Below are 16912 nucleotides of genomic sequence, written 5' to 3'. Positions count from 1 at the left end.
AAATTTTAGAAATTTTTATTTTTTACGTTTCCATGGCAACAAGATGGACTTAGGTTCCAAATTCTTCTTTTTTAAAAAAATTTCCATGACATGTTCCGCCTCGGTTAAAAACAATTAGGGTTTGTTTAGATTTAATTATGTCATAAATTCTGCAACTGGGGCGGGGGATAAAGCCACGTTAGTGGCAAACTCTTGTTTTAATATTGTTACTAGTTAGACATTTCAAACAATGTGAGATCACTTATGCTCATTCACTGTTACACACACACACCCTGATTTCAAACCAGACTTGTGAAGATCCGGGTGGAGAAAAGATCTTCAGCAACCCATGCTTCCTGTAAGAAGCGACTATGCTTGTCATAAAAGGCGACTATGCTTGTCATAAAAAGGCAACTATGCTTATCGTAAAAGGCGACTAACAGCATCAGGTGGTCAGGCTTGCTGACATGGGTGATGCATGTCATTGTATCCCAATTGCGTAGATCAATGGTCATGATGTCAATCACTGGATTATCAGGTGCAGGGTGCAGACTCGATTATTTACAGACTGCTGTCATATAGCTGGAATATTGCTGAGTGCGGCGGGAAACAACATACAAGCCCTATAAGATCACTTATGCTTTTTCAGTATTGTCAAGAATTCATATGATAAAATGGGGACTTATATCTGTGATTCAAGATTTCATGATATTGTGGCAACATACACCTGTGATTCCAGAATGCCTGATGTAGCAGTGTTTTTGTGATGCACATGTGTGTTGTGTTATTGCAGACACGTGAATGGGGAGAGGTGCCAGTACTCGCATGTCCCGGAGATGTACAACCTGTGTAACTACGCCCACTCGGAGGAGGAACTGGACGAGTGGAAGGAGCGCTACGAGTGGCGGCAGATGAAGCGTGAAATGGCCAAGAAACAGAAGGTCTTCTCCTACATGGATCAACTGCTGGAGAAGTATGAAACATCCGACTCCGGGATCGCTGTTGTAAGTCGGAATTCTCTCTCTTTTGAAATATTTGAGAAAAATTCTTCCTGAATTGATCGTTGATAGTCAGGTCATGCTTATGATTCTTAGCATGTTTAGTGCAGGGCTCTTTTGATTTGATTGCCTGGCATCTGACTCAAGTATTCATAAAGTTAATTTTGCAAGGACTTCTCATTTGTGTGCGCCTGTTCATAGAAAGGTCTATGAAAACAATGTCATTTTACAGCATATATAAGGTAATGTGTGAGCATCAACGGGGCGGTGGGATAGCCTAGTGGTTAAAGCGTTCGCCCCTCACACCCAAGACCCGGGTTTGATTCCCCACATGGGTACAATGTATGAAGCCCATTTGTGGTGTCCCCTGCTGTGATGTTGCTGGAATATTGCTGAAAGTGATGTAAAACATTGCCCACTCACTCGCACACACTATCAACATCTTGTTTGGCTCAATTACTTATTGGGGGCGGTCGGGTAGCCTAGTGGTTAAAGCGTTCGCTCGTCACGCCGAATACCCGGGTTCGATTCCCGACATGGGTACAATATGTGAAGCCCATTTCTGGTGTCCCCCGCCGTGATATTGCTGGAATGTTGCTAAAAGCGGCGTAAAACCATACTCACTCACTCACTCAATTACTTATTGTGCAGTGATATAGCAGTTGAAGCCTTAGCCACTAGTCAGAATCCTGAGTCTAGTAAAATCTATATCTCTCCAGGATGCTCAGCTAAACAGATCCAACATTCAGATAAAAATGATTGAAACTGATACCATGGGTCATGTTCTGGCTGAATACTTTTATCTCGGACTGATGCTGCTGTAACATTGATGTTTATCATGCTATGGTACTCCACTTTGTTATGCCTCTATTAAGATGATCAAGAATCTTTGAATTTCATTGGTTACCCATAACGGGTGACGAAATGCTGACCTGATAATAGAAACTGAACCGAAAAGGGTCACTTGAGATAAACATTGACTGCGTCTGCTAGAAAAAAACGTGGCAGATGCGAGTGGCAATAAACGGTTTGTCGATCTTTCTGAAGAAGATCACAATCAAATGCTTGATAAAAGGACGGCAGTAACCATAGTAACATCAAAAGGTGAATTAGACACTTTAAGAATGAATTAAGGTATGACAAAAACAATTGATTACTGTATGATTTGTATACAGCATCTTATGTCTCGTTACTGCCACCTGTTTCAGATGTCAGAGGATATTGACGGTGTGACAGTCACCCCGCCCATGGAGTCGATGAATGTGTACAGAGAAGATAAGCATTCTTCGCTTGTCTGGACATACATCATCAGGTCGATTGTAAGTGTCTACATTTAACATGCCATATAGTTCACCAGAAGGCTTTCAGTCACCTGCGGTTTACTTCGCTCATTTTTTTAATAAAAGCCTCCAAATTGTAAAAGTTAAATTTGAGATTTGTATTCCACAATGTTTCATAATATATCGTTTCTTAATTTATAGTGTCCCAGTCATCTAAGGCGCCACAATTTTCTGTGCAGAGTTGTGTTCCTATGATGGTGGATCCCTATTCTGGTTGGCCCCGATTATGTTTCTAGGTTTGTCAGCACCACACCTGTGCTCGTGGGTTTCACCAAAGTGGTAAACGTCTGAGACCTGCATCACTTCGGGCTTTTCTACCATGTCAATCTTTCAACCATTGCAACTGTAAATGGAATAAATCAAGTTAATTTTCAACACATTCATCTCACTTATTATCCTATAGGAATTCCATGGAAGTGTAGGTCCCAGTGTTCAATAAATCGAGGTTCATTCTTGCTTGATAAGGCATTGACGTTTAAGGGCCCTCTTGAAAAGCCATGATTTTAGTGTCAACCTTGAAAACTCTTCCACAAAAGAGTTAGAAAAGCCTTGAATTTGTACACAAAGAGCATGTTCATGCTGCTTTTTAGGTCTTAAGATTGATATAGGGTATACTGGATTTTTTAAAAATAAACTAAAAAAAAATAAACATTGAAAATGACTGTTGAAAAGGCCTGGAATTTTAGAGTTCCATGATCTGTATGAACCTTGTGAATGTTGCTGACTGTATGTAAATTGTAAGTGGTGACATTGTGTTATCCGGCTGATATGTGTCATCATGCTCTCACACCTTGGATCATTGCTCATGCTGTCATCCACAGGTTTGCCTGACCCCAAAATTGTTTTATTACTGGCTTTTGTGATATGTTTGAAATGTCTTGCTGGTAACATCCAGTTTCAGCAATTATCCCTGAAAAACATGACAAGTCATGGTGGTATGTCGTCATTTCAGAATCCCCTTCTGAAGGTGGCCCTACTGTACAACCGAGACAGACTTCACTTCTCCATCTGCTCACAAGATAACAAGACACACCAGATTGCCCCGGGGGACACGTTCGAGGATGTGGATGCCAAAGGGATGGCTTGCTATAGAGTTGACATCAAGTTCACTGGCGGCATGTTCGGCTCTTTCAGCCAGTGGGTCATCTTCGACTTCGGCTCCGAGCCGGTGCTGGTGAGGAAGATGTCGGTGGAGGTTGGTCATCAGAGGATCCATGAACAGGTACACTACCTCCGACAGAAGCTGGCGTTTGACCAATGGACCAGTCTCAATCGGGAAATCATACGTCCAGGCAACAACTCTCTGGATCCATTCAGCGAACAGCTGCTGAGGAAATACAAGGAGCCAAGTTCAACGGAACAGGTGGTCACCCAGAACAGCATTATTGCAGAGCTCAACCGTAACAACTACATCCACAAGATGCACAAGCTGCTGGAACTGGAGGAGATGACGAGGCATCGCATCATATCCAGGTGGGCATCACCCTTATGCTAAGTCTTATCATGACAGGCCTTTTTAAGTTGGACCTTGGTAACTGGAGTTTTTCAGGAGCATATCCAAGTCCAACATGAACATGCCTATCACTGCTTCAAGACACAGTAAGTAACTGTGTCTTGAAATAGTGATAGGCATGTTAATGTTGGACACGTTCATCATGGGAGGTGGAAACTTTGCGCAAAGTTCTGTAGTTTTGAATGATACATTGTTGCTGCTTTTAATCAGAGCATCATTTTGAGGGTTTTGTGCTATTATATTTGACCCTCTAACACTTTAGTATTTCACATTAGGGTGATGAAATAGTTGTCCACATCATTTCCCTGTTAGGATTTTGTAGTAGAATAGGACTCGGTTGTGAAAGCTGAGTTACGAGGGTCGCAAGGTTACAATGGCATTGTGAACAACCGCAATATTCATTGTTTGTGTTATCGGGGTAACCATCCACTGGCCTGGCTGAACCAGACTCTGCCTCCGTGGTCTAGTAGATAGAACATCTGTGGAAGGTTGTGGGTTCGATCCCTGTCCTTGTCATACCAAGAGACGTTAAAAGATGGTACTTCTTGTTACCCTGCCTGGCCCCCGGCATTAAAGGACTAAAAGAATGACTGGTCGGCTCAGAGTCATTAAACTGTGTCTGATTTGGGTATTCATGTTAAGCTTCAGCATGGTATCTCAGTGGGCTGGCACTATAAACTCAGCATTTGTCCGGACTAGTATAAGCAGCCACGCACACACGCATGCACTCATGTGGCTTTATCAGTGCAATAATCTTGAAAGCGACCTATTACCCTATTTCACCTCAACTCACCTCAACTCACCTCAACTCACCTCACCTTACAGGTCACTAGAATATGCAGGACTTCGATTTTGATTGGGTATCCACAATTTTTAGAGGGTGTTAATTTCTTAACATTTGGGTACATTTTATAACAATTCCTGTAAAACTAAAAGAATCATAGTATTGCGTCAGCTTGCAGCTCCCTCCCCGGGAAGGGATTCTTTTTTTCAAAACCTAGTACTGAAAGAAAGGCGCTATTTTTAGTCACCAATCAGCGACTGTTTAAGATACATTGACTCGGCACAATGTGCTTTTCAATTGGAATATATCGTTTTTCAAGTTTGTTTGTCGCACAAGCTTTTCCGAAAGTAACTGAATTTCGGCTGAAACACAATCATTTTATCTAACAGTTTTTATATATGCAATTGTTTTATCTAATAGTTGTAATATACACATTAGTTTTATTTCAATAGAGTATTTATCCTTTTGGTTGCGTATTTAATTCGCTAGGATTTGATTTTTCTGCTCAGTTCAGTTTATTGAATGTATATTTTATGCAAATACGCAGCTTATCTCAAGCTCTGCATGTAAGTATTTATGACTTCCATTTTCTATGCCCACAGCTATAATCTCCGTACTGAAGTTGAAATCATCAATCAAATAGAAGACAAGTGTGCCATCTACCCCCGACCAGGGGAAATGTTCGGTAGAGTGCATCTCACAGAGAATCTGACAGAAGACACAAACGCGGGCAAGCTCATCCTGACCAGTGTGAAGAAGGTTCTGATGGCTCCAGTCAACGACAGCAAGAAAACTGTCTACGAGGCCAGCATCGTGCGCGAGGACAACTTCAACTACGACGGCCGAGGCAAGGAGTACATCTACCTGTGCATTCCGCCTGTGTGTGCCAAGGGGCTGAAGATCATGCCGGAGATGAAGCTGGAGCTGGAGATCCAGTTCCAGATGTTCCGCCTCCACTTCTGCCGCATGCACTTCGCCATCGACTGCCTCAAGAACACAGACATTGTGTTCCCCGACTTCATCCAGCTCAGTCCCGACTGGAATGAGCAGCACGTGCTCAAGATCAGGTAGACACAATGATCCTATATATTACCAGGGTATGAAACTCCCAAAATTTTCAGCCAGACCACAGGACTGGCTAGCTGAAATACTTGCCAGCCCTGACCAAAACCTGCCTGCCCACTATAATCATATGTTTCTCAGGATAATTTAATTAAAACTTTAAATCGAATACATTGAACATGAAGTAATGCAAGAAAAGAAATAGCAAACACTTTTTAGGTCGGATTTGTATTTAATATCCTAGAATACATCATGTAAATAATGCTTATCATCGGGAAATATTTAGAATCTTTTTACATATGAAATATAACCAGACCGTCGGGCAGGGGGATTTGAAAATCTGGCAGCCCTAGTTGAAATCAACCCCAGTCGGGCAGGCAGGTATTTCGAACACTGATATTACTGGTTTTATGACAGCAGGGATTGCCTTGTGGTTGAAGCCCTGGCTGTTGGAGGTTTGATTCCCTCAGGTATATCTCATGTGTGTGGCTCATTCGTAGCTTCCCCGATCACATGACGGGAATATTGTTTTCAACTGTGTAAACTTGCACAAAAACTTGTCGCTCAAGCAAATATTTTGATAAATTCAGTATTAACATAATTAATGTGTTTTCTGATAAGTGTGATCAGGTTTTGCTTTGGCTTTGACTTCATAACCTAACATGTGATGGGTGAAAGCTTTCTCATTTTGATTTTCATAGCTTTTGGTTTTTTAAAAACACAAATGGTATAAAGGTATTACTTTTCAACACTGCTAAAGACAATATCTAATATGTCAAGAAAAGAATTAAGCAAATTTCAAAGCTTTTTGCTTTTATGTGTCGAAATATTCTATGGTACTTCAAGTTTCTGTATGGTGTGTTCAGTTCTAAGATCTTGAACGATGACCAGATGGCAGCTGTGAAACACATCGTAGCTGAACGCACAAGCTACACACCACCCTTCATCATGTTCGGTCCGTTCGGCACCGGCAAGACGGAAACACTGGCCCAGGCAGCGATGGTACTCTTAAAGGAGCGAAAAGAGACAAAAATTCTCATCTGTGCGCAATCCAACAGGTAAGGGTAGAGGCAGATTTCAGTTAAAATACTCACACACCATAACCATTTCTCATTTCAAGTTAAGATTATCACAAAAAGTGTGCCACATTTTGTTGCTAACAGTACCAATAAAAAGGAAAATATCTTTTCTCATCTTTTTTGTGATATAATGGCAGTGAATTTGAGAAGACTTTGAAAGAAAATTATCCCAATTTTAGAAAAAGTAATCTTTTTTCTCCCATGTTTTCTTTTGCGTTTGGAACTTTGTTCCTCGATAAATCCCTGGTAAGGTTATGAAGGACCTTGATTATGATTGTGTCTCCGTCTTGTATACTTGGTTCAAGTGGTTTAGACCCGTGAAGATTCCGGGGTAGAATAGGTCTTCAGCAACCCATGCTTGCCGTATACTTGTCATATGAGGCGACTAACTGGATCGGGTGGTCAGGCTCGCTGACTTGGTTGATGCATGTCATCGATCCCAATTGCGTGGATCGATGCTCATGATATCAATCACTGGATTGTCTGGTCCAGACTCGATTATTTACAGACCGCCTTCATATAGCTGGAATATTACTGAGTGCGGCATTAAACAACAAACAAACAAACAATCAAGTGGTTTAACTGCCGCTGCTTTTCTCCTCTAGTGCTGCGGATCTGTACATCGTGAAGCACCTGGACCCCTTCCTGCGGAGGACTGGCCCCATCAGCCTCCGCCGCATCTACATCAAGGAGAGGCGAGTGAACACCGTGCCACCCGAGGTCCAGAAGTACTGCATCTTCAACCCTGAAAACACCGCCTTCGAAATCCCCTCCAAGGAGGACATCATGAGCCACAGGATTGTCATCACTACCGTAGAGACATCACTGCAGCTCACCAAGCTCGGCCTTCAGGTGACTACTTAGATCATTATTGACAGCAGCTGTGAAGGGCTGTGTAAATTTTGGATAGTTAATTGGGATATTGGATCATTATTGACAGTAGCTGTGGTGTGCTGTGTAAATATTGGATGGTTAATTGGGATAGTGGACCTTGAGGTGACTACTTGGATCATTATTGACAGTCGCTGTGGTGTGCTGTGTAAATATTGGATGGTTAACTGGGATAGTGGACCTTGAGGTGACTACTTGGATCATTATTGACAGTCGCTGTGGTGTGCTGTGTAAATATTGGATGGTTAACTGGGATAGTGGACCTTGAGGTGACTACTTGGATCATTATTGACAGTAGCTGTGAAGGGCTGTGTAAATATTGAATGGTTAATTGGGATAGTGGACCTTGAGGTGACCTGTCATTATTGACAGTAGCCATGAAGGGCTGTGTAAATATTGAATGGTTAACTGGGATAGTGGACCTTGAGGTGACTGCTTGGATCATTATTGTAAGTACTTGCTCCAATTACCTCTGACTAGGAATACGTAGCAGTGATTTTGTTTAAATGGAACATGAGAAATTGTGTGTTCTAGATATCATGAGATGCCGTGACACATTGCAGGGTTACTTCACACACATATTCGTTGATGAAGCTGCACAGGCGCTGGAGTGTGAGACAATCATGCCGCTGTCCCTGGCGACTGAAAAGACCTGCATCGTGTTGACGGGAGACCACATGCAGATAAGCCCCAAAGTCTATAGCCCAGAGGCAAGACAGCTTGGCTTCCACACCTCGCTGTTGGAACGATTGTATGCATATTATGAGAGCCTCTCGGGCAGGATTGCCAACAAATCCAGCAACCCACTGAACATATTTCTCAGCAGCAACTACCGGACTAAGATGGAGATCCTTCGCTTCATCTCTGCTATCTTCTATGGGGGACCAGATAGCCTCAAGGCAATGGGTAAGTCAAGGTCATGCAGGCTTTACAAGGCCTTTAACCTGGAGGCCTCATCTTGAAAAGACCTACAGCTCATTTCTTACCATTAAAACAGGTTTAAATTTTGCTTGAAAGTAATTCATTTATGAAAATGTTTCGCTTTTTATAGATTTAAGAATGCCATTTTGGGATGTATTTGTTTCATGAATATCTATGTATGTTTTCTGTGTCAGTAATCAGATCAGAAAGAGGTCTCTTACTTCTGTTGTTAGAATTGTCTGAGGGTATATTCTGCAGGGGAAACAAACCAAGGATTAACGTGTTTCTGAAAAGGAACTAAATTTCTGGTGGTGTATTTGAAGGTGAGGTGAGGTGAGGTGAAATTGGGTTTAACGTCGCGTCCAAGATTATTGCACTTATATAGCGACGTGCATGTACGTGTGTGTGTTTGTGTGGCTGCTTGTACTAGTCCGGACTGATGCCGATTTATAGTGCTAGCCCACTGATATACCATGCTGCAGTTTAACATGAATACCCCACTCAGACACAGTATACTGACTCCGAGCCGACCAGTCCTTGTTTTAGCCCCTTAATGCCGAGCGCCAGACAGGGTAACAACAAGTACCATCTTTTAACGTCTTTTAGTATGACGCGGCCGGGGATCGAACCCCGGACCTTCCACTCTCCGGGCGGACGCTTGGTGTATTTGAAACAGCTGCCTCAGGGATTGATACACAGATCATCATGATACCAATGATGATAGCCAGCTTTCACAAAATACATTCAACTCTGAATGAGTGAGTGAGTTGGGTTTAACGCTGCTTTTAATAACAGTATTCCAGTTATGTCACGCTGTGTTAGCTTAATTTTGGAGGAAAGCCCAAAGTGATGCAGGTCTCAGACATTTACCACTTCAGTGAAACCCACGAGCACGGGCATAGTGCTGACAAACCTAGAAACATAATCAGGGCGAACTGAGATTCAAAACCACAGTCATAGGATTCTAGTGTGCCCAAGGGACGCAGTTCTGCACAGCAAATTGTGGCGCCTTAGACGCCTGGGCCACCCGTGCCCCCATTCAACTTTGATAATGCAAATCATTTCTTTTTAGTCAATTCACTGAGTTTTGTTTTGTTCTAAAAAAAAAATATTGTCAAAAAAATAAAATTTAAGACACACTTTCTGTAATTTCCATAATTTATGCCCCTCAACTGCACTCAATAGGTATACTCGGACCCCGTGGTACCGCGGCATTCATTGTATCGCGGCAGTTGTGATTTCCGATAGTTCACACGAGACGCGCCTCTTAGCGACTGTCTATTAATGCAAATCAGTAACAAGGAAGTGCTCACTTCGTAAATAATTTCAATTTCCTCGGAATGTTCCGTCTGGGTAAGTAAGGAGTTATTAATGCGTTGATACTTACTTCTAGCATCATTTTAAATATTGCCTTACCCCCATCTATCAATGGCCAACGATATAACCCGCAGTTCCCCAAGTAAACTTTTTCTATCGACCTGAACTAGATCATCTGCATATTCATGGCGACTAATAAGTAACGGAAGTTATGTAGTCCGCACATTTTTCCCCGCTCTGTGCCCAGAATCTATTGGGAGATCATAAGGGCCATAATGCCAAACTTAGAAATACGTTCTTCACTAGTATCCAAAAGATAAATACATACTTTGGGCATACTAGGAGTGTTTTTTATATATTTAATGTAGACTTTTAAAAATTTCCATTTTGTGACAAATTATTGTCATCCAATTTTTTTTAAAACAATCTTAGAATATCATTTCTGATATTTTGTTGTTGACTTATAAAAATATTTTTCTCTTACTTTTCGGTAAATATGCATTGAATACCTATTGCTGATAACACATTTAGAATTTTACTTGTGCTGTCTTTGCACTTGTCTGGACAAATCACGGATGTCTGGCATGATTATACTAAGTGGTTGGTAGAAGTATGTCCTCTTTTTGTCCAATTCGGACCTCCATACACAACTTTTCTCTGTACCGCGATACGATGGAGTTCTCTCCCTTGTCAAACAGCGCAAGTTCCGGCTTTTACTCAGAGCTACAGTGAAATATGCATTGTTAGATAAAATAAATGACATCTGATATAGAGAACACGAATAATCATAAATGTTAGTGATTGCATTTTGTTCCGTTCAGCGTACATGACAAGTACCGCGATACCCCGAGGTTGGAGGCTTCATGAATGTCAATATTTTTACATCTAAACGACTGCGCAACCAGATATGTCATATCTAAGGGTCGTAACTCTTATCTGTCCACATCGCTTCAAACATTGCTGTTAAAACTTCACTTTGTATTTTGCATTTCGAAATGAAATACAAATCTAATTTGAGTGATACTACACATTGGCTTATCTATATAATTTTAATTTTACCATTAGAGAATCTAGTACATGTATTTAAAAAATAGAAAAAGAATTAAATTCATGTAGCTATTTTTCCTGTCGGCGGATATGTAAACCACCCAAAAGGAAATGAATTGCCTAATGATGACATTGATAATGTGACAATGCATCTCTGTGAGTCTGTGATGTTTGTAAGATTTCTCACCGTCAGTAGGTGATGTTGACACCTTGCAATTGATGATTCAGCCAGTCTTCGAAAAGTTGGGAACTCCAGCCATTTGTCAGAAGCACAAGTCTTCTGTTTTGTCTCGTACACACAGCTGACAATAGTCAATATATTAACACTAAAATCTACGGAAATTGATCAGACAATATTGGGCACTCTGATGACAATGATCCATCAGTTCCTGTACGAGTGTGTGTGGTGTTGCAGGTGTTGTCCCGTCTGTGGTGGAGCTGACGCCGCTGGTGTTCTACGTGGTGCAGGGACGGGAGATCCAGGACTCGGACAGCACGTCCTACTACAACATGTCGGAGGTGGAGGAGATCGTGGAGAGGGTGGAGGACCTCTACAACAACTGGCCCACCGAGTGGGGGGAGAGGGCAGCACAGGAGATCGAAGTCGTCACCCCATATTATGACCAGGTGAGGACTGCTATGTACAGGCTCATTTACAGGAGACTGTCTCCGTGGTCTAGTGGTAGAGCGTCCGCTCGGGGAGCGGAAGGTCCAGGGTTCGATAGCCGGCCGCGTCATACCAAAAGACGTTAAAAGATGGTACTTGTTGTTGCCCTGTCTGGCACTCGGCATTAAGGGGCTAAAACAAGGACTGGTCGGCTCGGAGTCAGTATACTGTGTCTGAGTGGGGTATTCATGTTAAACTGCGGCATGGTATCTCAGTGGACTAGCACTATAAATCGGCATCAGTCCGGACTAGTACAAGCAGCCACACAAACACACACACGTACATGCACATCGCTATATAAGTGCAATAATCTTGGACGCAACGTTAAACCCAATTTCACCCCACCTCACCTCATTTACAGGAGGTCAACTAAAATGTTTGTTTCCCATGAGGTGCAAAGATACTTGTGAACCAGATATAGGTTGTCTAATTTAGCATGTCATGGAAATGTTCACAGTGCTCTCTCTCAATATGCAAGACATATGAGTGGATGTGAGTGTAAACCTATGGCAGCATACAGTGAGGTGAGGTGAAATGGGGTTAAGCATCACGTTCAAGATCTTTGCACTAAAATAGTGATGTGTATATGTGTGTGTGTGTGGCTGCTTGTAGTAGCCAAGTAATACAGGTTTTATGGTGCCAGCCCACTGAGATACCATGCGGCAGTTTAACATGGACACACTAGGTGTAGTAATGTTTAACATGTCTAGCCGAGTGTATAGTGGTTAGGTGTGGAGTATTTCATAACAGGTGAATCATTTGCAGGTTGTTCTGATCAGACACACGTTGAGAGTATAGTGGCTAGGTGTGGAGTGTTTCATAACAGGTGAATCATTTGCAGGTTGTTCTGATCAGACACACGTTGAGTGTATAGTGGCTAGGTGTGGAGTGTTTCATAACAGGTGAATCATTTGCAGGTTGTTCTGATCAGACACACGTTGAGTGTATAGTGGCTAGGTGTGGAGTGTTTCATAACAGGTGAATCATTTGCAGGTTGTTCTGATCAGACACGCGTTGAGTGTATAGTGGCTAGGTGTGGAGTGTTTCATAACAGGTGAATCATTTGCAGGTTGTTCTGATCAGACACACGTTGAGTGTATAGTGGCTAGGTGTGGAGTGTTTCGTAACAGGTGAATCATTTGCAGGTTGTTCTGATCAGACACACGTTGAGTCTATAGTGGCTAGGTGTGGAGTATTTCATAACAGGTGAATCATTTGCAGGTTGTTCTGATCAGACACATGTTGAGAGTATAGTGGCTAGGTGTGGAGTGTTTCATAACAGGTGAATCATTTGCAGGTTGTTCTGATCAGACACACGTTGAGTGTATAGTGGCTAGGTGTGGAGTGTTTCATAACAGGTGAATTATTTGCAGGTTGTTCTGATCAGACACACGTTGAGTGTATAGTGGCTAGGTGTGGAGTGTTTCATAACAGGTGTTGAGTGTATAGTGGCTAGGTGTGGAGTGTTTCATAACAGGTGAATCATTTGCAGGTTGTTCTGATCAGACACACGTTGAGTGTATAGTGGCTAGGTGTGGAGTATTTCATAACAGGTGAATCATTTGCAGGTTGTTCTGATCAGACACACGTTGAGTGTATAGTGGCTAGGTGTGGAGTGTTTCATAACAGGTGAATCATTTGCAGGTTGTTCTGATCAGACACGCGTTGAGTGTATAGTGGCTAGGTGTGGAGTGTTTCATAACAGGTGAATCATTTGCAGGTTGTTCTGATCAGACACACGTTGAGAGTATAGTGGCTAGGTGTGGAGTGTTTCATAACAGGTGAATCATTTGCAGGTTGTTCTGATCAGACACACGTTGAGTGTATAGTGGCTAGGTGTGGAGTGTTTCATAACAGGTGAATCATTTGCAGGTTGTTCTGATCAGACACACGTTGAGTGTATAGTGGCTAGGTGTGGAGTGTTTCATAACAGGTGAATCATTTGCAGGTTGTTCTGATCAGACACGCGTTGAGTGTATAGTGGCTAGGTGTGGAGTGTTTCATAACAGGTGAATCATTTGCAGGTTGTTCTGATCAGACACACGTTGAGTGTATAGTGGCTAGGTGTGGAGTGTTTCGTAACAGGTGAATCATTTGCAGGTTGTTCTGATCAGACACACGTTGAGTCTATAGTGGCTAGGTGTGGAGTATTTCATAACAGGTGAATCATTTGCAGGTTGTTCTGATCAGACACATGTTGAGAGTATAGTGGCTAGGTGTGGAGTGTTTCATAACAGGTGAATCATTTGCAGGTTGTTCTGATCAGACACACGTTGAGTGTATAGTGGCTAGGTGTGGAGTGTTTCATAACAGGTGAATTATTTGCAGGTTGTTCTGATCAGACACACGTTGAGTGTATAGTGGCTAGGTGTGGAGTGTTTCATAACAGGTGTTGAGTGTATAGTGGCTAGGTGTGGAGTGTTTCATAACAGGTGAATCATTTGCAGGTTGTTCTGATCAGACACACGTTGAGTGTATAGTGGCTAGGTGTGGAGTATTTCATAACAGGTGAATCATTTGCAGGTTGTTCTGATCAGACACACGTTGAGTGTATAGTGGCTAGGTGTGGAGTGTTTCATAACAGGTGAATCATTTGCAGGTTGTTCTGATCAGACACACGTTGAGTGTATAGTGGCTAGGTGTGGAGTGTTTCATAACAGGTGAATCATTTGCAGGTTGTTCTGATCAGACACACGTTGAGAGTATAGTGGTTAGGTGTGGAGTGTTTCATAACAGGTGAAATCATTTGCAGGTTGTTCTGATCAGACACACATTGAGTGTATAGTGGCTAGGTGTGGAGTGTTTCATAACAGGTGAATCATTTGCAGGTTGTTCTGATCAGACACACGTTGAGAGTATAGTGGCTAGGTGTGGAGTGTTTCATAACAGGTGAATCATTTGCAGGTTGTTCTGATCAGACACACGTTGAGTGTATAGTGGCTAGGTGTGGAGTGTTTCATAACAGGTGAATCATTTGCAAGTTGTTCTGATCAGACACACGTTGAGTGTATAGTGGCTAGGTGTGGAGTATTTCATAACAGGTGAATCATTTGCAGGTTGTTCTGATCAGACACACGTTGAGTGTATAGTGGCTAGGTGTGGAGTGTTTCATAACGGGTGAATCATTTGCAGGTTGCTCTGATCAGACACACGTTGAGTGTATAGTGGCTAGGTGTGGAGTGTTTCATAACAGGTGAATCATTTGCAGGTTCTGATCAGACACACGTTGAGTGTATAGTGGCTAGGTGTGGAGTGTTTCATAACAGGTGAATCATTTGCAGGTTGTTCTGATCAGACACACGTTGAGTGTATAGTGGCTAGGTGTGGAGTATTTCATAACAGGTGTTGAGTGTATAGTGGCTAGGTGTGGAGTGTTTCATAACAGGTGAATCATTTGCAGGTTGTTCTGATCAGACACACGTTGAGTGTATAGTGGCTAGATGTGGAGTATTTCATAACGGGTGAATCATTTGCAGGTTGTTCTGATCAGACACACGTTGAGTGTATAGTGGCTAGGTGTGGAGTGTTTCATAACAGGTGAATCATTTGCAGGTTGTTCTGATCAGACACACGTTGAGTGTATAGTGGCTAGGTGTGGAGTGTTTCATAACAGGTGAATCATTTGCAGGTTGTTCTGATCAGACACACGTTGAGTGTATAGTGGCTAGGTGTGGAGTGTTTCATAACAGGTGAATCATTTGCAGGTTCTGATCAGACACACGTTGAGTGTATAGTGGCTAGGTGTGGAGTGTTTCATAACAGGTGAATCATTTGCAGGTTTTTCTGATCAGACACACGTTGAGTGTATAGTGGCTAGGTGTGGAGTGTTTCATAACAGGTGAATCATTTGCAGGTTCTGATCAGACACACGTTGAGTGTATAGTGGCTAGGTGTGGAGTGTTTCATAACAGGTGAATCATTTGCAGGTTGTTCTGATCAGACACACGTTGAGTGTATAGTGGCTAGGTGTGGAGTGTTTCATAACAGGTGAATCATTTGCAGGTTCTGATCAGACACACGTTCAGTGTATAGTGGCTAGGTGTGGAGTGTTTCATAACAGGTGAATCATTTGCAGGTTGTTCTGATCAGACACACGTTCAGTATATAGTGGCTAGGTGTGGAGTGTTTCATAACAGGTGAATCATTTGCAGGTTGTTCTGATCAGACACACGTTGAGTGTATAGTGGCTAGGTGTGGAGTGTTTCATAACAGGTGAATCATTTGCAGGTTGTTCTGATCAGACACACGTTGAGTGTATAGTGGCTAGGTGTGGAGTGTTTCATAACAGGTGAATCATTTGCAGGTTCTGATCAGACACACGTTGAGTGTATAGTGGCTAGGTGTGGAGTGTTTCATAATAGGTGAATCATTTGCAGGTTGTTCTGATCAGACACACGTTGAGAGTATAGTGGCTAGGTGTGGAGTGTTTCATAACAGGTGAATCATTTGCAGGTTGTTCTGATCAGACACACGTTGAGTGTATAGTGGCTAGGTGTGGAGTGTTTCATAACAGGTGAATCATTTGCAGGTTCTGATCAGACACACGTTGAGTGTATAGTGGCTAGGTGTGGAGTGTTTCATAACAGGTGAATCATTTGCAGGTTGTTCTGATCAGACACACGTTGAGGAAGCGGAGGCCAGAGCTGCGGAGAATCAGCGTGGACACAATCCACAATGTTCAAGGTTTGTGGAACGTTACTCCTAACTTAGGCTCAATGATATCAGCTACAATAGACTGACCACTTTTGCTTCAGCCTGTGATGATCCGGGTTAGACATAGCTACAGGTAAGCTGCGTAGTTGCGTAAATACACCCCAGAACTATTCAAAACCCAATTACTTTCAATTAACTTGCGTACAGAAACCCATGCATTAAAGTAAAAACTCAATTGGTCGAAAACAGCCAGTGTAAATACCCAGTGAAGCTTTTTCAGCATGTGTACAGGGCGTTCTGGTAGCCTAGTGGTTAAAGCGTTCGCTCGTCATGCCGAAGACCCAGGTTTGATTCCCGACATGGGTACAATGTGTGAAGCCCATTTCTGGTGTCCCCCGCCGTGATATTGCTGGAATATTGCTAAAAGCGGCGTAAAACCATACTCATTCACTCACTCAGCATGTGTACAACAGAGCTAATTTCCGAAACACAATTTATGTACGAGATAATTTACTTTTTGAGTCAAGCCTATATTTAGAACCATTATATACATCTAAAACATTATTTCATATATTTTTTAAATCTCAAAATGCTTACTCAGTTTGGGAAAAACCCAATAGAGTGATGGATAGATGAGTGAAAAATATTGGTTACCATATTA

At 42.3% G+C, this 16912-nt stretch overlaps 1 protein-coding gene across 3 annotated transcripts in view; it reads left to right on the top strand.

Moving 5' to 3' along the window:
* Window positions 1-16912, top strand: part of LOC124141190 (helicase with zinc finger domain 2-like) — a 68730-nt gene that overhangs the window by 33094 nt on the left and 18724 nt on the right. For all 3 annotated transcript variants that reach the window (XM_048392239.1, XM_048392241.1, XM_048392240.1), the window contains 9 exons: window positions 773-983; window positions 2186-2296; window positions 3270-3790; window positions 5217-5681; window positions 6543-6734; window positions 7361-7607; window positions 8210-8552; window positions 11347-11558; window positions 16200-16281. In XM_048392239.1, coding sequence (XP_048248196.1) covers window positions 773-983; window positions 2186-2296; window positions 3270-3790; window positions 5217-5681; window positions 6543-6734; window positions 7361-7607; window positions 8210-8552; window positions 11347-11558; window positions 16200-16281 — 2384 coding nt within the window. The remainder of the gene's footprint in view (window positions 1-772; window positions 984-2185; window positions 2297-3269; window positions 3791-5216; window positions 5682-6542; window positions 6735-7360; window positions 7608-8209; window positions 8553-11346; window positions 11559-16199; window positions 16282-16912) is intronic.

Source organism: Haliotis rufescens, unplaced genomic scaffold (assembly GCF_023055435.1).
Source record: "Haliotis rufescens isolate VD_foot unplaced genomic scaffold, xgHalRufe1.0.p SCAF_11, whole genome shotgun sequence".
Lineage (NCBI taxonomy): Eukaryota > Metazoa > Mollusca > Gastropoda > Lepetellida > Haliotidae > Haliotis > Haliotis rufescens.
The sequence above is the reverse complement of the archived record's forward strand: the minus strand, read 5'-3'. Positions and strand labels throughout refer to the sequence as shown.